Below are 27,709 nucleotides of genomic sequence, written 5' to 3' on the forward strand. Positions count from 1 at the left end.
CATCATCCCCATCATCATCACTTCCACCACCATCATCATCGTCGTAATCATCATCTTCATTATCGCAATGACCATCACCATAAGAAAATATCTTATAATAGCAGCCGTGAAAATGAAAGGTGATTTAATAGGATTTCCTTTTATTATATAGCTTATGGTTGGGATGATTGCAAAATATTTACATATTCTTGATATATAATTTTCTAAAGACGAATACTTAGTATTTATCGTGCTTAGCGACATACAAAATACACATTTGAATCATAAGAGAGTTTAGTCATAAACATGGTCACACAAATTGTTTAATGTCTTTTATTAATCTCATTATTGTTCAACGGTGGTCTGAATGAAAGTAGATAGATACAATTATTAGTAAATAAGACATTGATAAATAAGAACATAAATAAATGTGAAAATATGTATGTTTATTTGGCAAATAGTGCTTCAGTGTTTTGCTTTATTCCGATATAGGCCTATATTTATCTTGGTACTGGAATGCTAGCGAAGATGTACGAAGCGAGGAGGAGGGGGTGTACCTTAATAATTTAAAGTTGCCAACATTATTGTATGTCTTCGACTTTATTACTTGGCTTATATATTATGATGACAAGATTAAATCGTCACTACAACCACGTGTACAAAGTTATGTCGCTTGCAAAATTAAGCAAAAAATAAACATTTGGGAAAAAGTATTCCCTTATTAAAAATGGAATGCTTGGGAAATCCCTTTCCTCCCGAACAAATTTGGCCCATACTCACGTGTTAGTATAGCTTTTGCTATTAACTAGTTTTATTTGTAGGCCCATCGGAGATAAACCGGGTTGCAGCCCCACCCCCTCCTGGCTCCACCCTATTTTTGATATGCCACTCAGTTCCAGGCAATGTACAAGTATCCATCATCATTGGATATTCTAGCTTTCTACAAGCAGTGAATCCAATTATTTCATTATTCTTAACTGCCATTAATTTGTTACATAAAAATAGTTCATGATAATAAGCTTGTTTAAAAAATGAATGCAAAGTTTTTCGATGTATCAATTATTTTCTTGACATTTCCAAACAACGGAGAGACATTCACTTCATTAATAGTACAGGAAAACTTGGAGTAATAGTTATTTATTTACAAGGAATCCGTTTCGGATATCATTTTGCACAATCCTTTTCATAATAGTAATAAAAATATGACTAGCATCTGATAAATACAAGAACACACACAACGTATGTATATCTATAATGTACTGTATATACATTTTGAATGATTACGTAATCATCAACGACGTGCCTTAAAATATTGTACAACATAATGGCAAGAATAGTGAACATGTTGCACATTGCAATCATTACATCGTTATCAGGCTATGTTATGAATCGATTCACTTAGCCTAAATGAATACCACTTTGCTGAGAGATAACACGTTTCACAAACAACGCACATCGTATGATAAGTAGTTTATTCATGCAATTCATCTTCATTCTTCATGGGGCAATAAACGCGACAGTATTCATTTGAAAATTTGGAAACAGTTTGATCAATAACAAAAAAACAAAAAAACAATTCACACTATAGTAAGATATCACTTTTTGTAATCAATAATATTTTCTGTGTCAGGATAACCGCCCACGGTAAGCCACCCGGACAACTTTCTCTGAACGATCGTCCGTGAGAATGTTGCCCCCCCCCCCCCTCCCGAACAGTAATGTTACTGCGAACGAAATTGCTACCTTGTTGATAGGAGGCAACTATATACATCCACCATGACTGGGGATAATCGTCTTAGGGAATAGATATCCGAGGGAAGGTGTCAGGTATAGTTGTCCGATCGGGTCGCTACCCGCAAACACATTGCACCATTACTGGGACTCCAACGCACAAGCGGGGGAGTACCCGAAGTATAGCCGACTAGATATCGGAGCATGTTTGGTTTGGTTAAGAAGAGGGATTTGATTTGGGAAAGTCCCCTGATGGTGGTTAGTGAGGTCTGGAGTACATTCTTCTCAATTTTGAAGTACTATTTTTGCAGGTTTTTTTTTAGTGGTAAGTTTACCACGCAGGATCGACTAGTCTGTAAAGCACCCAAATTCAATTTGTGCTTCTGATGACTAATTACAATCGGGTGTTGGGGGCAGACAAATGATGCAATTCCTCCTCCTCCTCGATGAAAATCGACTATATACTATACATGTAGTATGTTCTCGACATATGAGCGGCCATAATAATGAAGTTATAAACCGTGTAATGATCGCATCAATAAAATCACGAGTTTTATAATCGGTCACACCGCCAAACCGATTGAAAACGGACTAGAAACCGCCCGACTTTTGCACATTCTCGATAATGTAATTGTATGTTCGATCGGCTGTCTGTCAGGTTTCGATCTCGTGGTTGTGACTGGGGTACTAGGTGATCTTATCTCACACTCCCTTTGACATCGCGGAGATGTTGTTATTGACGCCACGCCCATTTCTGATTGACGTCATGGGTACGTATTCCGTGGTATGCGTATCGGACACTCCTGTGCTGTTTGCGCGTCGGTAGGCGGGGCCAGCAGATGTTCCATCGATAGCCGGTGATTGGCGTGGTGATCGGCAGCATGGCAGACAGTCAAACATCGACTTAAATGCTTGTCGAAATTTTGCTGTGTAAAATGATAAAAGTTGGAATAATTACATCATTGCAACAACAACAACAATAAAAACAAAAAACAAAACGAATTTTGCAAAAGAACAAACTACAAACAAACTACAAATAAACAACAAATCAATGTTTTCGCTTTACCATGGATCTACGTTTCTGACAAACTGCTACTCTCTTATTGACACAAAAATAGGTTTTAGTGCGGATTATGACGACAATAATACGAGAAGTCTAACAAAATGTACGTTTTTATAATTTTTAAAGTTTTGAAATAATTATTTTCTCGTGATCTGGGGCCACTTGCTGCGGTGGTGGGGAGGGTGGAGGGTGAACTTTGTTTTTGCACTCAATGTATCTTTTTGGAGTATACAATATCAGGTTTTGCACTCAATGTATCTTTTTGGAGTATACAATATCAGGTTTTGCTCAGTGCCCTCACTCCGATCTACCACCTCATTCCCTTTCAAATTTCCACTAATAATAATAATATCATATCGAATATTTAGGAGCACTAAAAACAATAAGTACCATAGCGCTTACAAATACAAATATATGAAAAGAGGACAAAAAATAATGTACAGTACAGGAAGTATATCACATAGATCATTGGGGAAAAGGTGAGTTTTGAGGGATCTTTTGAAGGTGGCAAGACAGGTAATTTCCCTTATGGAAAGAGGGATGCTGTTCCAATTCTTTGATACAGCTACTGCAAAACGTTTTTTCAGCTGCTGAGAGTCTAGATTTGGGAATGATAAGTTTACATTGTGTCGGTTGCTGAACGAAGATTACGAGTCGGTGTATATATTTGGAGGGTGTCATTAAGATATTCAGGTGCCAAATGATTGAGTATTTTAAAAGCATAGGAACAGAATTTAAACAGAACACGTTGGTGGAGAGGTAACCAGTGGAGCTCCTTAAGTAAAGGTGAAGTATGAGTTCTTGACCAAAGGCCAAAGATTAATCTAGCGGCACGATTCCGGACAGTCTCACGTTTCCTTCTATCTTTAGCAGATAAAACAGTATAATGATTATTGTAATTGCACTACTAGAACTCGAAACCATGTTCAGCTTTCTTACCACTCATGAAGTTATAGATAATGGGGTTGATGGCGCTGTTGATGAAAGCCATGAGATGCCCGATGATGTAAGGGATATACACTGCGTTATACTGAGCTGAGCTGGAGGCGTCTCGAAGATTACCAAACGCATTGTGTTTCCTGGACGAAAAAGGAAGACAAACATATTCAGGGTGAAATATTTTTTTTGAACCTTCAATATTGATGACCATATTCTGCGATGTTTTTATTTTTCGTAGACGGAACATCATAGTGTTCATATATTTTGTTCAAATTTTTTTAAAAATTATTTTAGATAGGTCACTGCGTCATCTTGCCTTTGCAGTGTCCCAGCGAGCAAGGTGCCAGATGTAGAACTTGTCCCGATACTGGATAATGGAGGACATTCGTTGTCCTCCAAAAGCGGCTATTTCTCTGATATGACTGTCGACTTTGATATGACTGTGAGACGACTCACATTTCGTTGACAGTACGTCTCACCCTTTGCAAAAAGATTGATCAAATATTCTTCTCGTTTGAGGCAGATGTTTACTTTCTACAACATTATTGATCCGTGCTATAATTTGAATTACTAACCCAATTTCTTACTAGGCTAACCCCGAACAAAACACCCAACCTACATATCAACCCAACCTATAATGATAATACCAATAATGTTGTCTACCCAGTGACAGTGAGGCCACATTTCTTTCTGGGGACCCTGTCCCTGCATTTGTTATTACCATGCTTACCCCCAGCAATTGCCAGGTACCTATTTACGCCTGGATGGGAGTGTGGCATATGCTGAGTATAAATCTCTTGCCAAAAGACGTTTGTGTCGGGCTGTGCTTCGAACCCTTAACCCTTGAATTGGGAGTGAAGTGAATGCACCACTTTACCACGACACCTCCACCTATAACCCAGTCACAATGATATCACCCGATCCCTAACCATATAGCTTTGATGAAATATAGCCTGGAGTAAAATGTCCTCGTAGTAAATTCATGTCAGCTAACCAGATATCTCATGAGTTTTAAAGTTATAGACCTGTTTTGGAACCCCCCCCCCCCCCCTCAAAAAATGAAATGGAAGTTCTTATTATCAATAATGTGAAAAAATATGTTATGACTTATACGTGATGATACACATTTTGGCGGGAAACCGCGCACTAATTGATATATTTGGTAAATTATCATATTGATCCGGCCTGGATAGATATCGCGAATGCACTTCAACGTTGAACATTTGAGCATAATTATATTTCTGCTCTTTGGCAAATTTAGGATGAAGTATTGCCATCTAAACCTCTGAAGGCAATATTTAAACAATATTGAATGGATATTTTACACCCAAAACCCTTGAACCGCAATGTTACCACTACCGGTCTTTATCTTTAAATGTTACTAAACTTACTTGAGAACATTGAGTAGTTGAAAGGGGAAGAAACAGATGGCGAAAGTGACGACGACCACAATAAGCATACTGGCAACCTTACGACGAGATTTGAGCTGAGCTTCAGTTGACTTGCTGATCGTCGTAGTACTCACGACATTGGCCTGAGAAGAGGGTGAACACAAAAGGGATCTATAAGTGACCATAATATGTCGCTTCTTAACAAGGAAGAAAGTATTTTGGTTGAGTTGAGATGAGTTGAATTGATAGGCAGTTGTAATTACAGATGTACAATGTTCTTTTTATACAATGCATGCAAAACAAACAATCGCACTGTGCCACATTGTATGTACCTTGGCACCATGAAGTTGTATGATCTAATGCAAGTTAACATTTAATATTTTTTTAATCTTAAGTATGTTGAATATTAATTTAAATTATTTGTATGCGCCTTGAGCATCTCTAGAGAGATATGTTGCGCTTTATAAATATTGTTATTATTATTATTATTACACTCGAGGATTGGAAGCGGATGTACATTTTGTTTTGGAAAATAAACTTCAAACTCAAACCCAACTTTTCTGTCATACCGTCTATGACTGACACCTTTTTTTCTTTGGTAATAACATACATAAAATGAGCTGTAGCAGGTACATGAGCATTAATTTTGTCTACATCAATAACCCTCTACTTGTTGTAATGGCCAAAATTAAACTGACTGAATCTTTGTGCAGCAAAAAAATACGACCATTCGGTAAAAGGGTCAGAAAATCAGACTATTACTTAGGTGATTGCAATCACTTGAGTCGATTCGACAACTAGTGGTCGTTATTTTCCTACTAAAAACTATTTTCAAGCCCTTTCGTTTTGAGGGAAGTTCTAAATTAGTATTGTCTTTCAAATGCCGTTGGAATATAACCTTTCATTTTGTGGGCCTGCAGATGGGACATAGTACAGTTTCTAACAAAAGAAATATCAAAACACTTGATTTTATCATTTGTAACTTATTACTTAGTAATGTAGGTGAAATTGAAATTGAAATTCCAGACTGCAGGACACATTAGCTTAGTTAGAGGGGACACGGGGTACCACGGACTATACAAAAAATCTGGAGACAGGGATTAGAATCTACTTACCTGGTTAAAGCTTGGTTTGGACGCTCCATGCCCCTCCTCTGTAGGGATACCAGACCACAGTCTTCGACATACCCTGGTATAAGCTACCCCTATCACTGCTAGGGGGACGATATAGACAGCCAAGAAGAACGCTGTGTGATAGAGCTTCTCCCAAACTTTACTCACCCAGCGACTCTACAAGAATATTAATAGAAACAGAAGGAATCATGTTATGCTTTTTTAATTTGAATGAAGTTATGTTCAGGGCGTGTATGTTAATGATTTTGGCTTTTATTATGGCTTTGAAACCGATAGTTTTCCCCCTCTATTACGTCTTACTTATTTCCATGACAGTTCTGTTCAATTACATGTGAACATAGTAGCATGCTAATACTTTTATTTATTTTATATAAGTGGGAGAGAGAGAGAAATAAAACACAAAATATGAGAGAGAGAGAGAGAGTGTGTGTGTGTGTGTGGGTGTGTGTGAGTGCATGAGTATACATATATATATATATATATGTGTGTGTGTGTGTGTGTGTGTGTGTGGGTTTGTAACACGTGTGAAACGGAGATAATCATAATGTATCCATAAATTTCTAGTGTGGATACACTAACAACTGTGGATATCCACAGTTGATAACTTTCATATTTTTGCTAGTTTTCGTAAAAGTGACCCGAGAGGAGTCTACTATACCCATTTCCTGGAAGAGTTCCAAGACATCCACATTTTAATAGTAAGACGCCACATTTTCGAGCACTACTTTGTGTATCATCTAAGATTTAAAAATTCCAATACATGAGCAACGCCTACATGTAGTAAACTCTCACATAAAAACAGGAGGCTAAATTCTTGTTATTCTTTGACAAAATGTAATTTTATTCATTTATCTGGCGTTACATTCATCAAAGTAAAGGAATCTTTATAAGAAACTCCTCAACTTCCAATATCCCCAATGAAAGATAGTTAAAGATAAATATCCCCCATTTGGCACGTTTTACCTGTATGTGTGTGCGTGTGTGTGCTTGTGTGAATGAAATAGGGTAAGAGAGAAGGGGATTTAAAAAATTGAATACAGGGGCAGAGTTATGAAAAAGATGTATACGAAAGATATATAGATAAATAGAATGATATAGGGAGAGAGAGAGAAAGAGAGAGAGAAAGAGAGAGAGAGAGAGAGAGAGATCTAGAGATGGGAGAGGAGTGGTGGAATAGAGAGAGATTACTTTTGCTGGCTAGTTTTATTTCATAGTCTTTTGTGTAACTTTCCAAGACCACTCCGCTATACTTACCTCTGTGCAGGACATGCGCCAAAGTGGTTTGCCAATGTGCACGGAAGCTGGCTGAGACTCGAGACCATTGACCACGGCGACGGGCAGGGCGATGAAGAAGGACACCACCCAAACAAGAGCGATGGTGAGGAGGGTACGCGAGGCTCGAATCTGAAACTTGAGAGGGTGGCAGATGGCCAGGTACCGATCCACTGCTATCATCATCAGTGTATAGATGGATGCACATACTAACACCAGCTGGAAAGAGAAGGATTGGGAAACGTTAAACATCAGTTATAATAATTATCATTACGGAAAATAATATATGTCACACTTTTGACATTCATTTTGCTGAGAGCGGGAGGATGTTAATACTTCTCCTTAATCAAGTTAACGCCCAACTTACTCTTAAAGGTATAGACCAGTTTTGGAAACGCCCCATCTAAAAAAGCTCTTATAACCAATCATGTGAAAGAATATGTTTTGACTAATACGTGATGATACAAATTTTGCCGGGAAACCGCCTATTATTGATATATTCGGTAAATTATTATATCGATGCAGCCTGGATAGATATCGCGAATGCACTTTAACATTGAACATATGGGCATATATTTCTGTTTTTTGTGCAAATTTATGTTGAAGTATTGACATCTAAACCTCCGAAGGCAATACTTCTGTTCTATGTTCACAATACTTGGCTGTACATAGTGCGCACCCCGTACCCCAGCCCCCCCCCCCCCCGATCAGCAGGAGTCAAGAGCAAAAAGTGACAAAACGCTATTTAGGTGATGGTGGAAATCTTGGTCTTGAATGACAAATATACTTGACTAATTTGGCTATATGCTTTTTTCCTGATGGCAGTTTGTTGTTGTTGCTATCTTAGGAGAGGAAAGAAGGCAATTAAAAATATTTTAATCTTACCTGAAAATAAGGAATCAGGTAGCAAGCAGTTTGACCGAAGAACCACGATTCCGATACATCCACTGTGATGGTGATCGGCAGACAGACAACAGCGATCATAATATCGGTGGTAGCCAAGTTCATAATGTAATAATTCGTAACGGTTCTCATATGATCGTTCTTAAGGATCGCGATACACACCATAGAGTTCCCGACTATCGCGACGAAGAAGATGATGAAGTAGATCGCGATGAGAAAGTATTCGTGAATCTCGGGGTAGACTCGCTTACGAGTCTGGTCGTAAATTCCTTGGATGTAGTCATCGTAGTCCCACTCGCTTGAAGTGCTACCGTTGACACTACTAGAGAGGTGGTGAGGTTGAGATAAGTTGGTATGACCGTAGTAGTCGCCCGCCATTTTGTTGAGGTTTGCTGGGTCCTTTGATAAAGAATGAAGCTTGCAGAAAATTGATTACCAATGTAATTTCAGCAGATACGTTAACCCAGGGCCAGAGGACAAGCATCAAATATGTCTGTAAATATAAGGGGAAAAAAAGCATAATGATAAACTTAACATTTCAGAACAAAATTCTATAACGCTTGAAATAGGCGATGTGCCCTGCTGGAAAGAACACACTCATTCACACTCATTCACAGTGTGAATCACACTGTGAATCACAGTGTGCTCCACAATTTTAAATTGGGGCGTTTTCACATTGTGGTCGATTCGTTTCACATTGTGTTTCACACTGTGTATCACAATGTACCGGATAACCGGAAAAGGAAAGAACACATTCATTCACACTCATTCACAGTGTGAATCACAATGTGTTTCACACTATGTTCACAGTGTGAACTGTGATTTCACACTGTGATTTCTCACTGTGATTCACACTGTGAATGAGTGTGTTCTTTCCAGGAGGGTGTATGCCATATATACGCCTGGATTCAAATGTACTAAGCCCCCTATCAATACATTCATCGAGATGGCTTTCATTACATTTATACATTATTCAATATCATGATGTGTTTTGTACTTTGTCATATTGCCGTATGGAAATTAAATGCCGTATGACACACTTTTAATTCACCGAAGAGCGGCAACATTTATATTCCCAAAATTTTCCAATGAGGATACATTCGGTGTTTAGACTATTAATTTATGTTAGGCCAACTTAGCTATAAACTTAGTGGTCAAAGTCATGGAAAATGTATGTATGGTAAATCTAGGCTCTAGCGTCATATGACATTCATCCAAGATAATTCCTTCTTCCAAAACCATTCAAGAGTCTGCAATAAGCGATAAACTTCAAAGCCTATCGGCCCAGACATATTGTTTTTCTTCAAAATTGATCTATCCTGCATATTTGCAATCATTTGTAATATTGCGGCATACCGATGTCAATGTAGAACCCTTTTTCATTATCACAAGATGATCAAAATGATAAATGTAACACGAAACCCTAAACCATTTAAGTTAAAGAATTTTGGCTAAATACATTACAAAAATATATATTTGAGAACAGGTTGAAAGGCTGAATCCATCAAAAAAAAAAAGTGGATAAAACTACCAAAAATGTATTTCGATTCTCACCTTTTATCAATAGACCAATCTGAGATTTTAAGAGTTAAAAGTTCATGTTATTATATGATAAATCTTGAAAAGTTTGCGTTTGATAAATTTTCCTGCAAATCAATGGCGGTATTTTGAATAACAGGTGCTGATCATTAATATTACTGAGCGACAAAAGTCTGTTTAGCGCTCAGTTTCATTGAGAAAATCAATGTCAAATAGGCCTACGCTGATTTGGCTACCTCAGTGATAAGCATTTAGACCTACTTTTACGCCAATTATACTCAGAATAATATTCATATGCCCTGTCTGTCTCTGACTGCAGGTGGGTTCTTTCACAATCATTTTCACTTGATTTATAAGGTATAAAAGCCTGAATCATGACATAAATCGATATGGAAGGGTCTACATAGAACATGTGATAGGGGAGACAACACTAATTATACATGACTAAACAGGTGCAGGATTAAAGGAAAACATCTAGGCCATGTTTCATAACTAGTTCCAATAAATGTCATTAACAACTGAAATCGTGGCACTTCATTTGCCAAAAGCGAAATTGTCATAGAATTTTAGCATTATTTTGTTATTGATAACGAGTATTATGAAATAGGACCATGGTTGGGAATGAAAATTAGCCTCGAGCCACTTCGCTTCTTTATCATTAATTAAAAAGTAAATATTTAAATTTTTATCGTCATTTAGATTGACAAGAAATTAATAATAATAATAATATTTAGGTTTTATATAGCGCTTAATAGAAATGTCTCTAAGTGCTTTACAAATATACTATTACCCCGGTCATTGGATTAAGTGCTTGCCCGCACACACTGTGTGCACAATCTCCACTCCCTGGGGAGCATTCCAGCCAGGCGTTACTTGACGCTCAAAAACTGTTTGACCAACAATGATGGTCGCATCCTACCGGGTACCCATTTAACACCTGGGTGGAGAGTAGCAAGTGCAGGTTAATATCTTGCCAAATGATATTAGTGCCGTGTCGGGATTCGAACCCTCGACCTTCGCTTTTCCAGTCAAGCGCCTTAAACCACTCGACCACGACACTCCCACTAAAATAGGATATAGATTTTATGATTTCTTAGTTTTGCAGGAAATATATCCAGACGAGACGAAACATACTCCGAGTTGCAGTGAAAATGTTAATGACGAAAAAAAGGTCGTCCGAAATTAAAAATGATTTCAACAGGAAAGTAACAGCTGCTTGACTTGTCAATATGCTTTTTCATCGAACATTTGTGTTGCTTTGTAACTTTAAAGAAAGCGCACCGTAACAAATGCCGTGCGCATTCACCCTTACTGTCTTGGTAATGATTACAGTTTGGTATGATTAAAAACAGTATGATATTTGATGGAAATGTGGCTTAAATCAATTTACTCTGAAAAGAACCCGATGTGATCTCTTCACTCATTCGAGTGATATCTACCCCAGACCTGCTCGATGTAAACATAGACGATTTTTTCTAACATTCTTTCACATAACTTCGTCTTTGTGTACATACACTGGTTATGATTAGTACTTGTCCTTGAGTAAACATTTAAACGTTTTGGGACGAAAGAAGATTGATCAAAATACCAGCGAAGGGCCTCACATGATCCAATGACATATTAGCTTGCAAGGGGGTACCGACATGGGACAAACTGTGGATAATCATGAAGCCATGACCAAAATAAATTCAGTTTTAGTTTCTTTTATTTCACATGAAAAAAACAATACATTAACAAAACATAGCATATTTACAAAATTGATATTCGTAAACAACAAAGACATATACACAGCATATTGAGTTTGTATGGCATTTATACTACACAATTTCGAAATAACATGTAAAAAAAAAAGGAACTTAATAAAACAAAAATTGATGGGACACACAATTAACCTAATGTTAGGCATTTTCCCCCAATATCTTTTTTACAGTGTGTATCATAGCTTCTTATCACTTCATTGCTTGCCCTATATAGCTCCCCCTTGATAGATGTATGGTCCCTCCTCATCAGATTCATGTTTGTAAACACGTATTATTACCTTGACATTGATATAAGAAAGCCGTCCTGCTAATTGCATTCCATACCACACGAGGTTTGGGATCAGCGAAATCGAAGGAAGATGTGAAAACAGAGCAAGACTAGTCTCAATCGCAGACCAAATTTTGCAGCAATATTCTTCAAATCGTAAACAAAAAATATCCACAGTTAACGGATATATATTATTTTTAGGAAATTAATGATTAACCATGAATAATGAAAGAATTGCCTTACAAGATGATCTAGGTAATAGATAATTTAAATGTTATTTAGATTATTGTTCTTTATAATATTTGGCGTCACGTGTAAATGCACGAGTGGAGAAAGCGACCTTAAAGAGAAGGTTGAGTTCTGGGAAAGGGTGAATAATAAGTTGTGAGCGTTACCATTGTATTATGCAGGTGTGGGAAAACATCAGATAAAAAATGTTCCCTGAAAAGCATGGCTCTTCAAATACCTTAATATTCTAAATATGGCATGTAACATCATAAACATCGGGACGGATTTTCATTCCACATGTTCGAGTAGTCCCATATTGATATTTCTGTGTACAGTACTCGTAACTTTACCAAGACTGGGCCAAATTTCTTATCATTTTGATGATTCCATAACCCTGCAGTACACACCAATACTTATATGCTAGGTGATCAACCTTTTCTGATCGATTCCACAACGCTTCTTTCACAAATTAATGCAACCGCATGACCAGAACTCAACTTAATCTTTAACCACTGTAACCATCAAATCTCTCCTCAATGTATTAACAGAAAGGGATGTACAGGTGTATGATTACACCGGGTTTTCCCCGTTTTCTTTAACAAAGCATTCAGTGGGATTAAAGGAGATCCCAATGCCCGAAGAGACCTGAGTCATTATAGATTTAGACATATGTCATTATACATGTCAATAGTCTTTTATTTCCGACACTATACAGGCATCACAGTCATGTTTGTCTTTTAAATAAAAAGAGAACTACTTTTGGATACATGCATCATCGGTATAAATGGCCCGAATTCACAAAGGAGGATTGTCGACAAACGTAGGTTTATGTGCGTCATATGACGCGTTTCGATGCGTTTCAGACCAAGGTTCAGACAAACCTCCTTTGTGAATTTGGGCCATTGTGTTGTATATCAGGGTGAAAAGAAAAGCGGGTACTAGATTGGAATAGTCGATATAAAAATATTTAAAAAGTATATGGAAATATGAAATATATACATCTGCGATATATACTCATTGTGTTGTATATTATGAGCGTGAGGAGAAAAGCGGGCACAAGATTGGAATAGTAGAGAGCACAATATATAAAGAGATATTTAGAAATATAAAATAACCTATATACATCTGCGAAACGTGATGTACAATATACAGGTTTCGTGGTCTAGTGGATAAATGTACGTCGTCGGACTGTGAATCAGATGTTTCGCGGTTCGAGTCTCGCCGCTACACTAATTTCCTTTGGCAAGACATTAATCAGGTAACCCTTAATGAAATATTAAATTTTTGTTTCCTTTAACTCAAGGAGCTCTATAAACAAAAAGAACCATTGCGCTCACAAAATAAAAGAATGTAAGAGAAACATAAAGCTCATGAAAAATTAATATGTAAATCACATCATACACAATCGGAGAGGAAAAGTAAGTTTTAAAGGGAGCCTTTAAATGTTGCAAGAGACTTCGGTGGAGATAAGCGCTTCATAAGCACCGTTTTATTATTATCATTATTATTTATTGTCATGTTTATTCTCTGTTGGAAAGGGGGACATTGTTCCACCAGTAAGCGAATCAGGAAATGTTAAACCCTTTTTTCAGTATATAGACGAGAGTCTGAATTTAGGAATAACTAGTTTATATTGCTATTTGTTGAGCGTATAGATTACGTGTTGGTGAATATATATGTATATGTTCAACAATCATTCGGCTAAAGCTCATGGTGGAGAAACACGCTTTAAGTCCCTAATCTTACTAAAAATCTATCAATGTCGTATACCAGAATCCCAGTATACCAGCAATAAGAGGCGGAAAACCACCCTCCTTCTATGGCCTAATTCGTCCTTTCCCTGCAGTCACAGAGTGAGTGGGGGAGAGAGAGGGGGAAGAGAGAGAAAGAGAGAGAGAGAGGGAGAGAGAGGGAGAGAGAGAGAGAGAGAGAGAGGGTGAAGGAGAGAGAGAGAGAGAGGGAGAGAGAGAGAAAGGGTCTTAGCTCGTTGTATAGATGAGTTCCCATTAAGTGCGTCAATCGATTGAAACAAGCCATCACACCAAGCCACATCGATCTGTACAATGTCTTGGGTACTAACTGGACCAGGTTTTAGGCGACATGAGTGGTCCTTAAAACGTCTCTGATCAGATTTGGGAGAGAGAGATATATAATTATATATAAAGTAGGAACATACCACGGCTCAACTGATCACACTTTAAATGATTAACATGCATTATGTCTGAACTCTGAAACAAGTTACGAGTTATAAGACCTATAAAGTAGAGAGCATTTTTTAATTTAAAAAAAAAAATCTTCGATGAATTTTGTTTGAATTTTATTTTCGGGTAGTTTAATTGCCAATGTTTCATAGATTACAACAAATAAACAAAAAAAACTGCAAAGCTTTTTTTTAATGAAAAATATGTATAAAACCCTTGTTTAATTCTTGATCAATTTCTAACACCTGTCAATATATTCGAGCTCAATCTGACTACTAATTCCTTTGTAACATGAATTAATAGTCGTTCACAGAATAAGTACTATCGACATTCTCATCACCGTCATAATCATTCATCATCACCACTACCACCACCATCACTGTCATCATCATTATCATCATCACAATCATGATCACTACCATCACCAATACCACAATCTGCATCATCATCAACAGCATCACTAATAGTAATAGAGTGGCTACCATCTCAATCACCACCATCATCAACATCATTTTCATCGTCAACGAGATCATTATCATCATCATCGTTCGTCTTCAGTAGATGAAGAAGTCATTTAGCGCATCAAAATTAACTCGTGTCTTTGCTTTTAGACTATCATCCTGACCGAATATAACCCAACATCGAAACATCACAATCCCCCATCTCCCTACACTCCTCGATCTCTCACCCCTACCCCCTCTCACCTCCAAAACACCACCACCACCAATCGACTCTCCATTCCCATCGGACCTCGCCTCAGAGCTCCCCCCAAACCTCCGGGGAGGGTTAAACTTGTTTGCTGGGCATGTACACGCATTCACTACCCCTTCTCCTAATCGTTTAAAATTCAATCACTTGAAGCGCTTAGCCGTCTTCTCTATATGCTTTGAGTGCTTTCACCTGATATAAAATCTCCCAGATGAGTGGAAATATTAGATGATTAGCATCAGGATATAAAACGGTCATCTTCCCCCATTTTCAGATTTTCCATGTACCATGTTCGGGAGATCACTATTAAAATGATCCCGCGCATGACGGCAGATGGAAAATACATCGTTATAAACATGTATTCATCGATGAGTAGCCCCAGAAGTAGACATGTAGAAGCTTCCTATCCCCAAGATACAAAGCTCAGATTCTGCTTTTTTATTAAAGGGGAAACATTCCTGAAGATTGCTCATATACATAATCACTTGATTTTGGGGGTGGTATATTGGAAAATTCAAGACTTGAAGCACTTGTTTACCTCACAGTTATGTTAATCTGAGAAAAAGTCAAACCTTTCTTCGAATTCAGCTGTCAAAATGAATTCGGTGTGCTGCAACCAACAAAATTATAGTGCGTTCACCCTTTTTTTATCTTCCTCTTTCTCTCTCTCTCTCTCTCTCTCTCTCTCTTCTGTCTATGTCTCTCTTTCTCTCTCGCTCTCTCTCTCTCTCTCTCTCTCTCTCTCTGTCTGCCTGTCTATGTCTCTCTCTGTGTTTCTCTCTCTCTCTCTCTCTCTCTGTCTCTCTCCCTCTCTCTGTCTCTCTTTCGAAACGTCGTATATTATTTGTACAGACAATACCCGCCAAACCATACAGCTGATATTCGTTCACATTCAGATTAAACCCTACAACCGTATGACACCCGACTTGTCGACACCTTTGCGACAATTTACGAGAGCTACCCCCGATATAGCAGTGATTTACTAGGCAAGACGTGGATTAATAAACATTTTTTGAAACGATCGCATTCACTTACATGTAAATAAGACAATGAAATATCTATTTGGGAGTTGCAGCTAGGAGAGTTCTTTCGACTTCAGGAATAGAATTTCGGATGAATTAGACGATTTGAATAACGAAAGAAGCTATGAGGTCAAACAGAAATGATGATAAATATAACATCATGAAAAATATGCTTGCCCCTCTCATAAGGAGAGGTGTAAATATAAAGACAGTGGGCAGGAAGTGCTAAAAAAAATATGAACATAGAAACAGCAAGAAAGATTCGACTATGTAAATGAAGATGGAAATTAAAAATGGAATTTTCTTATTATAAGATAAGACAAGGTTTAAAGTAAGAAATATCTTCCAGAATGGCATCAATCTTAATAAGTCTATTACCCTTATACCATGGGCGTTATTTATTCCCTTTTCTCCGAAATGTATCTGAATGATAATCGAAAGGCTTCTTTTTTTGTCTGAATGTAAGGGCGTGGCAAATGGCGGGGCAAATTTCATTTCTGCTTTCATGCCTCGTCTGCAAAAATGAGACTTAAGAATCTGATAAGCACTTCTATTTGTGCTTGTCGATTTGGACTAACTTCTCTGCAAGTTAATCTCCACCCCCTCACCCGACTGAAATGTACTACTGCCGCTCATGTCTGTATAATGTCTATCGGATCGACTATTTACAATGAAATAGCTGATTATGGGATGGATGGACAACTAATAAGCTACAAGGCTAGCCTTGACAGATAGGAAGGGAGAGGGGGCTGTTTGGCTGTCCACTCGTATATCATAAGACAACGTGATGCTTTATAGAGAATGATGGTCGAAATAACGAGAGACGACGTCTTAACGGCTACATGAACACGATACATTCTTTCTCAGCGAAACTCACAGACATCACTTTTTGTTTTTTCTCTTTATCTACCGGTATTCTGGAAGGGACATCGCGTGGAATGTCTAAAATTCAAGGAATTCGATGAAAACCGTATCCATTTTCTGCTTAAAACAATTTAGTCCTGATTTCTGTGGGGGCCTGTGATGGCACGAGCGTGGTTTCATCCGGAAATGGGACAAAATGGCTTCTTTTCCTCCTTTTTGATTAAGATCGGATGTAGTATTAGCACGGTATAGAGTTCGACATGTTATCTGGTAATAATGTGAGATTGAATAGTAACTGCTACGGATACAGCATAAAGAGGTGAGATTAAAAACCTGCATTTCTTTGGGATTTCTAGGTTAAGTCTGCTTTTAAAAAAAAGTGCTTTAATTATTCATGCCTAAAACAGAATACCCCATGCCGCTGTTTAACAATATCCAAAATTGAGTATGAGGAGAAATCGTTCCCTTATTTCTCTAGTTTTGGAAGCACAGATTACGTGCACAATTCGTCTCTGATAATCATTGTAAGAAAGTACACATTGGCCCGAATTCACAAAGGTTTGTCGACAAACCTAGGTTTATGTGCGTCATATGACGCGTTTTGACGCGTTTTGACAAACCAAACCTAGCTTTATGTGCGTCATGTGACGCGTTTTGACGCACATAAACCTAGGTTTGTCGACAAACCTCCTTTGTGAATTCGGGCCATTAAGTCTTCAAATTAAAACCACGACAATCCAAAAATTGCAGAAATGCGACGCTTCGAATGATAATAGAGTGAGATATAAATGATAGAAAACAACAATTGATAACAACATAAACAAATGGTATTGATGCTCCTATATGGATCGCAGTCATTAAACAACCAATGTAATCAAAAGCAAACTATCGCAGTTTACAAAGTACACTTCACTTCTCCGAAAATCAATTATTTCAGGAATTATACCTATAGTCATTTCCTTTGTAATAACGAGCCTCCGAAAGTGTTTGAGTTGCGTGCAATGAATTTGTTGAATGGGCTAGGGAAGACAAGTTTGTCTTCATCACAGATATATATATATATGTAAGATACTATTCCAACTGATTGTAAGTGCATATAAATATAACAATATGTTCTTTCTGAAGGTGATATGCTTCACTAGCAGAATCGAGACATTACTTTATAAAATCATCATGATTACAGTAAGGGGTAGACCTATATAAATGAAGACTTTAGATATATATTAGGCATGTTATTGTGGTCGTTTAATGTTTAACTCGTCAGAGAAGAGGGACAAAATGGGGCATATAGTGGACATTTTTTTAGAAACATTAAGCATTTTTGAAAGATTCAGCAGCTGAGTTCATTCTGTTTGAATTCCTCAATTCATCCTCCCCTTATATCCTTGGAAATGGCCCTTGATTAAAAAATAAGGATTTAATGACAAACAGTAGGGTCTGAATTTATACGGAAATTACAAGGGGTTACTGTATGAGGTAAGTGTATAATAAAACACCCGATATTGTTCTTTACATCAAAGTGCCACATTTAAACGAGACGCTACGATGAAGCACTTATGACAGAATATATTTGATATAAGATCTTCCTCATTCAGAGGAACAGCTATGATTCATGTTACAAAGAGACCGGTAGAAATGAATACAAAATAACACAATCCAGTGAAATCTGTTTGTAGAGTGATTTAAATTCCCATTCTCTTAGAATGATGTCCTAAGAAAAAGACTGATGTATTTAAAGTAGAACCGGTGATGACTGACCATTTATCACCTGCGGGCTTTTCTCGGCTGCCTGTCAAAGCAAATCAAACCCGATTGAAAGGTTACCCGTAACATGCATAAATGATAGATAATTTCGATTTGTTATACCTTTTACGTCGTATGCTATCCCTATGGTTTGTTATTCAGTTATTGCCGCATATTTATTACGGAATGAATTATCTTTCATTTTCAATTAACCGTTTCTTATTGACACGAAATGCGTTGCGATGGAAGGACAAGTAAGAATACTATATTCCTTTAAAAGGGTGATACAATTTCTACTATTTCCACTAATACTGCTACTCCTGCTGTTACTGTTGCTACTACTACTACTACTACTCTACTACTACTACTACTACTACTACTACTACTACTACTACTACTACTACTACTACTACTACTACTACTAATAATAATAATAATAATAATAATAATAATAACAATAATAACACTATTATTTGTCTTCTACTACTACTTCTACTACCACTACTACCACTATTGCTATTGATGCTGCTACTACCACTAGTACTACTACCAATACTACTAATACTAATACTGCTACTACTACTGCTGCTAATACTACCACCACTACTACCATTACCACCACTACGCCTACTACTACTACTACTACTACTACTACTACTACTACTACTACTGCTACTACTACTACTACTACTACTGCTACTACTACTACTACTACTACTACTACTACTACTACTACTACTACTACTGCTGCTACTACTACTTCTACCACCACCAACACCACTACTACTACTACTACTACTACTACTACTACTACTACTACTACTACTACTACTACTACTACTACTACTGCTGCTGCTGTTGCTGCTCCTGCCACTACTACTACCACTACTACTACTACTACTACTACTACTACTACTACTACTACTACTACTACTTCTACTACTACTACTACTACTACTACTGCAACTACTACTACTACTACTACTACTACTTCTACAACCACCACCACTACTACCCCAATTTATATAACTAATAATAATAATGATGATCATACTACTACTACTACTACAAATACTACTGCTGCTGATACTACTTCCACTAACAATAATAATAATTATAATAGTAAAAATTATGAGAAGGATAATAATGATTATTATAATAATGATGACAATTATAACAAATATAGTGAAAACAATAGTAATGATAATGATAATAATATTAATAATAATGATGATAATAAATATAACAGGTTCTTGTAAAGCACTCATAACTGTCAGATTTGACACAATTGTTTAACAATGACATGTACATGGAGATCAAAGGTGATAACAAGAAAAGATCGGTACGCTCCTAAACAAAGACAAAAGGACTGCCAAGAAGAAATCTGATCAGTTGTAGAAAGAGAGAAGGAAAAGGGTATATGCCGTAAAACCAAAACAAAATCATAAAGGACAGGGTTTTTTATAACTTTCAATACCAACTTAAGAAAAACAGCTCGTTCGTTCGAAAATGGACATTATCGAGTTGACCACAAAAAATGAAATGACATTTAGTCCATCACACGAAGAAAGAAAGTGGTGATTGCTATTTCCACGGTCTGCTGAATACGAATCAATCCTTAAACGAAATGAAACATCATGTTGATTGGAGGGTGTCAGTCAAACAATTGAACCGAACAAGAAGAAAAAAATAGTGCATCTTTACGGTGAATGCGTGCAGTAAACTCCTCGTTAAAAGAATTGCTAAATAGATTGGTAGAAATGAATTAGATGAAAGATGATGGAGATATCATGTAAAATGGGACCCATACTTCATGGCTCATTGCGAGAAAGTGCTGTAGTTTAATTGAATGCCACACCTCTCAGCTTTATAACATACGTACTTTATCGGGCGCCACAAACTCACTTTAGTAGTCTTGTTTGTAGTCGTATATAGTCGGTGTGTGGATATGATATCTTTTCAAATTTGAGATTAAAATGACGATCGTTACTTCAAAGCTTTCTTACATTCGGGGAAACAAAGAGCTCCTTGTGGAGCCACCACACTGCATGGTTCGAACATTGTCGTTGCTCTACCCAATTCTTAAGATGGTTAATTCTTTAAGTTTTACCCATTACAAATCACAGAAAAACCTATTGATATTTTGCCACTTTGTAATATCCTTCTAGATTTTGTTTTTCCTTTCATAATGTGGAACATATTGCATGCCAACTTTAATAACCATACAATATATGCCTACCAAATTTGACCAGCTAAAACAGAATCATTCTTCATTACCAATCCTCTTTGCACAATTCGTTTCAGTTTTTTTTTTAAATTTGTTTATTTGTTAGTTTGTTTTTAACCTGACTGCTAAGAAAGCATGTGTATGCTTGTAAGTAAGCAAACAGGGGACCGGAGGCTGTAAGTCCTCTCCGAGGGACCTGGTAATTAGGATTAATGCCTTACCAAAGGAAGCTAGCACATGGACTTGGTTTCGAACCCGGGTCACCGGATTACGAGACCACTGCTCTATACCACTGAGCCATCGCGCCATTTTGAAGAAGAACAATTCAGAAAGAAAGACGTTTCATTCATCATTCAGTATACATGCGGCCTTGCAATGTATGTTTTTTCCTAGCTCATAATTTTATTTGAGGTAGGCAACTTGCTCTTTGATACGTCATTTGAATACGTCTTTCCATTTTTAATCATTCTCAACATTTTGAATGCAGTTCTTACCCCTTAAAAGGCAAATGTCAGTTATAAGTTCATCATATAAAACGTGCTCCCCTTCACATCCTATAATATTTTGTCAAGGATATTAATTCATAGCCTGACTCTATTTAATTAAGGACTCCCATTTTTATAATACACACCCGATGATGTTAATCTTTATAGAAAATAAAATCATTATGCTAAAAGGTGATATGACAAAGGGACGTACATCCGTTAAACAAAATTAACTATTGTGTGAGTATGATTCCTTTTAATTCAATTTGATAATGGAAGGATCATGTCGACCCACCTAACAAGGCTTATTTGAGTATAATACACTCCAAACATTCACAACTTTCAATAATTTTCAATTAATGATTAGCTCAATTGTTCCACACATCTTTTTTTAGACACTCAGGGACACATGTGAGGCTCATCGGAAAAATAAGTTTAATCCATTTTGTTCATTTAATTAAAATTAAAAATGTATTCTAATCTGGGGGTATTAATTGAAGAAAAAAAATCATCATATATCTAGGGGTTACTCGGGTTGGCGAGTTTTGAAATAGGGGATGAGTATTTTCTTCTTCTGATGTAGCTTTCTCTTAAAATGTATTTCCCAAGTGGGGACCCTTTGATGGACAAATATCGTAAAATAGATGAAGTGCCTTATATACAGCTATCCATCCATGGGCATTGGGAATATATATGCGTCGCTAGAAGAAGTTCTGCTCACTCATATTGTTTAACAATGTTAAATCTGATATGCATGACCCTACGTGTTATCAGTGTCTGTGATATGGTATAATATTGAAGCCATACAAAATTGCGCTTTAAAATGATCATGAAGTGCCTCAAAAAGTATTTAAAAAAATTGAGTGACCAGTTTTACCATACTCATCTCCCCCAATATTCTGTTGTATTATAAAAATCGTTAGGAAAACGGAAAATTTAAATTTCGATTTCCAATCATAAATATCTTAATAATCAGACAGGCGATCGGCTTGTAAAAGACATGGGGTTGCTGACTGACCTACAGGTTTATAATTATCATTGCAGCATGAGCTAAATCCAGGATTTTGTTTCAGAATATGAGACAGTGTTACCGAGTCACTTTAATGATAATTTGGTTTCATAAAGTTAACGAATAACATGAATATATCCCTCCATGCGCATCGGGAATCTATAGGCGTCTTTAGAAGAAGTTCTGCTCACTTTGATAATGATAATTTGGTTTCATAAAGTTAACGGATAACATAAATAAATCTTTCATCTGTCTGGCATTGAAATATTCCCTAGTTTAAGTTTGCTCCCTATATGCTCATGTATTTGTCCAACTTTTATCCATCACTTTTCCTAAAGGTTGTGCAGCGGGGGAGGGGGCTTTGGCCTTCTACGTCAGGAATGCTGAAAATGAAATATGGGGCGTTTTACTATCAGTATAAGCACGTCATGCATGGCAAGTGTCATGATAAATAAACACAATATATTAACTTGAGTAGTTATTGACATGACATATGGAGTGTGTCGTTAAGTTATCACGTGTAGAACCCTCACAGTATCTTCTATTTCCGCTAAGGTAATAATGAAAGAGTTAATGACAAAAATTCACTAAACTTGATAATTTATGACCCAGGAAGTTTTTTTCTGATAAAGGCAAACGCCTGACAAGATTCTACCAGCAGGGTCATCTATAGTTGATGAATCAACTGACTGAAAGTATAAGCTGCAAAATGGGAAAGTAAGTAATTTATCGATATTATGAGACAGTTTGTTCTATGCATGTCAACATTCACATTCACCAGGGGGGGGGGGGGGGGCGTTTCACAAAAACTTGTCATCAGTGACAAATGACAGTTTTGTGATATAAGCTACTGAAATCCTTGCTTCTGATTGGTTATCAGCAGATTTGTCACTGATATTTGTCGTTTGTTATTAAAAAAGGCTTTGTGAAACGGGTCCCAGCAGGGCAAATACACGCTATTTGTGAAGTACACGACGGATCAGATCTAAGATATTAGCAAGTCAAGGCCCTGTATTATTAAGAGTTGCGATTAATCCAAATCAATCACAGATTAATCGCAAATGTGTACTTCGGAAATAGGAGTTGCCATTACTTTCAAGTCGCGACTGAGACCGAAACAATCGCAACTTTTGTATAAGTCAGGGCGCTGATCATTGTATTTAGTTCATAGTCCGTTTAGAGCTTGAATCAGACCAAATTTCAAGTAAAATGAAACTATTTATTTCAGATCATCTTCATAAATACAATATGCTTGGTATTAATATATCGGATCTGGGACCCGTTTCACAAAGCCTTTTTATAATGACAAATGACAAAAATCAGTCAGTGACAAATCTGTTGACAACCAATCAGACGCAAGGATTTCAGTAGCTTATAACAAAAACTGTCATTTGTCACAGATGACAAGTTTGTGAAACGCACCCCTGATATAAGTAAATACTATGAACCTGTCCATGTATAATGCTTAATCTTTACACATAGCTGTACAATACTTCATGTTTTGAATATGTCAATCAGACAAAGAATCATAGAGAATAATGCATTTGACTATGGGAATCTCAAAAGGCTGCGAACAATTTTTACAATCAACGTAGGTTACAACCTTGCAATAGTAAATTTTGTTTAGCTAGTTTTCCAGCAGAAAAGAATTCGAATAAGCCGAGGAGGAGGAGGAGGAGGAGGAGGAGGAGGAGGAGGAGGAGGAGGGGGAGGAGGAGGAGGAGGGGGAGGAGGGGTTCGCTTATCAGACAGTGCTCAACATAACCGTCAAGTCGAAAACTCCCACCGACATAACACGAAAAGAAGGTATCATTACAAATTATGAGTAAACTTAATAAGAAGTCATTCCAAAGTCTAATTTGAAACTTTCTGATGGTATGGAGAGGTTAATGAGAAATTACTAAATCATTTAAAGTCTGCTACTGTACTCATACAATGCTCTATCGTTTCGCATGCATAGGTCAACATCTTGTCATTGAAAAAATTGAGCATTTGGCCTTATTTCTAATAAAATAAGAATGATTTGAAATAAGTATTTTACAAAAAAACAAATATTGTTTGATTAGGATTTTATACTCATGTACTTCAAAGTTTCATATATTCACAAAGATAAAATAAGAAGTAGCACTGGACGATTTTAATGACAGAAAGATTATCACAAATGATGGAAGTGAAAGAAAGCATTCCGTGTAGCTTCTTCTTTTGCAACTTCTACTATAGTTGAGAAGACTTAATGAGTATTGATTTAAAGATAAAGGTGAGTTCTGGTCATCCGATTGCATTGTGAAAGAAAAGGTGTGGAATGGGTCAGAAAAAGTTGATCATGTAGCATGTAAGTATTGGTGTGTATTGCAAAGTTCTGGAGTCATCAAAATCATAATAAATTTGACCCAGTCTTGGTAAAGTAACAAGCACTGTATACAGAAAGATGTATATGGGACTACACAAATGGTGTCGGGGCTACTTACCTTGATTTCCTTATCTTTCTATGCTCATTACTTAGCCAGTGTAAATTTCTACCAAAATTGTTTGGCAATTGACATTTATTTGTAATCTTGAACATTCAGTGTAAGTTTCGTTTGATTCTGTGAGAATTCATTTTTTTTTTTAACCAGAACTCACCTTTATCTTTGACTATTAACACTGCTTCTGTTATTTATACTCATACCGAACCGTAATGCTCTAGACAAAAACGGGGGACAGTTTGTTTTCTGGAAGAACATGAATTGTTAACCATTGAAAAGCAAGTGAGATTTGGGTCCCGTCTGAAAAGGCGTTATGATTGCTCTACACCGACCCTGAAACAGCCTCAAAGTTACCTTCGTCCATTGTTATAGAATAAATTGAGAGTATGGTATTGCTGAAAAAGATATCAAATTAAATTTCTTCAAAAGGAATGGCAGGAACGGCAATAAGTTTAATAATCTTGATATAATCTCAAATTAAGCCTACATCAAGCAATTCAAACAGCTTGTCATTTTTTTTTAAATCCTGATGGAAATGTTCGATCGTCATTTCGTACTTATCTCTTCTAAATCGAACAAAATATAGGTAGGCAAGATCAATATCCTTAATAATTATAATTGTAAAACAAAAGCACACTACACGTTATCAATGTAATGAAATAATTGTTTTAAAAGTTGGATCAGAAACAAACGTGTTTGAAATGTCGAATACTCACATCATGAACGTACACAGCTGAGAGATCCGAGTCATAGAATGATAAACATGTCCTTCAATGATGACCAAACAAAACCTGTCCTTCTAAACTCATCCTCGTCAAGCATTAATCAAGGCTACAAAATATTGATACGTAACACTTTCACTTCCTTCGACAGTTCCGCTCTTATCGCTTTCTACAAACGATTATGTTGAACGTTCAACGTTTGAATTGCGCGTCAAATAACAAAAAATGCAGGGCATACAAAGGCAGCGATTTTCCTTATGGGTGATGTATGAGAGTGGCTTTCGGCGGCGGTGGGTGCTAATAACGAGATTATCTTCTTGCCAGCAAGCATCGGAAGAGTGCATGTCGGGCAAGCCAGACCCAAGCTATTAAGCGAGGTTAAAACCCAGAGAGTACTCGGCAGACAAACGCGCTCACCACAACTCCGCGCTCACCAGCTCACCGCGAATGAAGGGAGTTTTAATAAACCCGCAACGCCCCGGTGCAGACGACACATACTCGGTGATTGGTCCACTGCGCATGCTCACATGACATGAATACGCCACGTTGATTGGTCTATAACTTGATACGGTAGAGTAAGGTTCGTATTTCACTGCGTGTCGAATGAGAGTATTAGTGATACACTATCAGATTACAGCCAATCACAAGCTCTAACACGCTAAACCTTAATCACTTAATATTCATCTATTCAAATATCTCCTAATGCTCGCATTGGCTCGTTTTATCTCATACTTTTCAGAACGTCTTTATGTCTCATTTTTGTTAACATTATTTTTTTGTCAACAGACATAATATAACTCGGTATATCATGATGATGACATGCGACTATCGTCTTCTCAATATTTATTATTGCCCACTTAATTTCATTCTGACCACTTACTAATAAGAGCTATAACATTCATTGTTGTAATACTAGTGGACAACGTTATTTTGTTTCCTACTGTGAAAACATAAAGAGGCTAATCTTTTTTTCTTCTCAAGCAATACAGAATATGGATGAAAGTCATCGTGAAAGTGATATTGGGGCCAAGTTGTATTGTTCTGCTCTGCTTCATTCTTCCTACGCAAAGCTCTTCCTCTCTTTCTCTGCGTGTCTGTCTGCGCCTTAATCTATGTATGTGTCTTTTTTGTTTCTCCTTGCCATTCTTTGCCTCTCTGTATCTTTCTTTTTGTTTTTATCTATCTCTCAGCCTGTCTCAACCTTTCTAAAAATTTCTCTGTCTGTTGTTATTTCTTTCTGCATGCCTGTTTAGTTCTGTCTGCATTTTCTTCTTTTCTGTTTCTTTCTCTATGTCTCTTGCCCTCTCTGTTTATTTCGTCATCTGTCGGTCCACTCTGTTTGTCTCTTTCTCTATTGTCTTCTTTCGCTTTCTTTCTAACCTCTTATCATCTTCTCTCTCTCTCTCTCTCTCTCTAGCTCTCTCTGTCTCCCTCTCACACTCTCTCTCTCTTGATCCATCTTCCTCTCTCTCTCTATCTCTCTCTCTCTCTCTCTCTCTCGATCCCCCTCTAGACCCCCCCCCCTCTCTCTCTCTCTCTCTCTCTCTCTTTCTCTCTCGATCACCTCTCTCCCTCTCCCTACCCCTATCTCTCTCTCTCTCTCTCTCTCTCTCTCTCTTTATCGTTTCCTCAGTTCTCTCCTCTCTAACTTTTGGACATCATCTTTCTGACGTCTCTCCTCTACCTTTAAGCGAAATGATTTAATCCGTTTTACTTGGATGAATTAGCGTGTGATGACTGAGCTCTAAGCCGTGTTATAACACACCCTGGCGGCTCACGTGTTGTTAACTACTGAAGATGTTGAACTATGCATGTCCTGAATTTTGGGATAAGGGGTTGCTTCTCGGATGTACAATATTTCTACTTTATATACGCCTCCGTGGAATATGATATCAAAGAAGGGCATGGTTGAAATATGAAAGAACTACATTGACCTTTGTTCTTGTTCAACCCTTAATTAATGTTGTCGGAGCCATGTAAACCGCAGAGAAACTCGGGCCTTCATGCTTAAAAAGTGGGGACATAGAGCCTCATCAAATGTGTAGTCTACTATGATG

General features: G+C 37.2%; 1 protein-coding gene across 1 annotated transcript; it reads right to left on the reverse strand.

Annotated features, from left to right (window-relative positions):
* Positions 1–116: 116 nt before the first annotated feature.
* LOC100890665 (orexin receptor type 1) lies at positions 117–25,883 on the reverse strand. Its single transcript, XM_030983058.1, has 7 exons — positions 25,647–25,883; positions 8,394–8,904; positions 7,491–7,727; positions 6,219–6,392; positions 5,104–5,246; positions 3,713–3,852; positions 117–2,636 (listed from the first exon to the last, which is right to left on the reverse strand). The coding sequence occupies exons 2-7, from the start codon at positions 8,787–8,789 to the stop codon at positions 2,413–2,415; spliced, it is 1,314 nt and encodes a 437-aa protein (XP_030838918.1). The 5' UTR covers positions 8,790–8,904; positions 25,647–25,883; the 3' UTR covers positions 117–2,412.
* Between the last annotated feature and the right edge of the window lie 1,826 nt (positions 25,884–27,709).

The sequence above is a fragment of the Strongylocentrotus purpuratus genome, unplaced genomic scaffold (assembly GCF_000002235.5).
Source record: "Strongylocentrotus purpuratus isolate Spur 01 unplaced genomic scaffold, Spur_5.0 spur5_scaffold_13, whole genome shotgun sequence".
Lineage (NCBI taxonomy): Eukaryota > Metazoa > Echinodermata > Echinoidea > Camarodonta > Strongylocentrotidae > Strongylocentrotus > Strongylocentrotus purpuratus.

Excerpts from the sequence above, each read along its gene's own strand:
- LOC100890665 (XM_030983058.1), bottom strand. The coding sequence starts at position 8,789 with ATGGCGGGCGACTACTACGGTCATACCAACTTATCTCAACCTCACCAC. Across the intron at positions 7,728-8,393 it reads ACCTGATTCCTTATTTTCAG|CTGGTGTTAGTATGTGCATC; the intron begins GTAAGATTAAAA and ends TTCTCTTTCCAG. Across the intron at positions 2,637-3,712 it reads TATCTATAACTTCATGAGTG|CAAAATTTCGACAAGCATTT; the intron begins GTAAGAAAGCTG and ends CATTTTACACAG.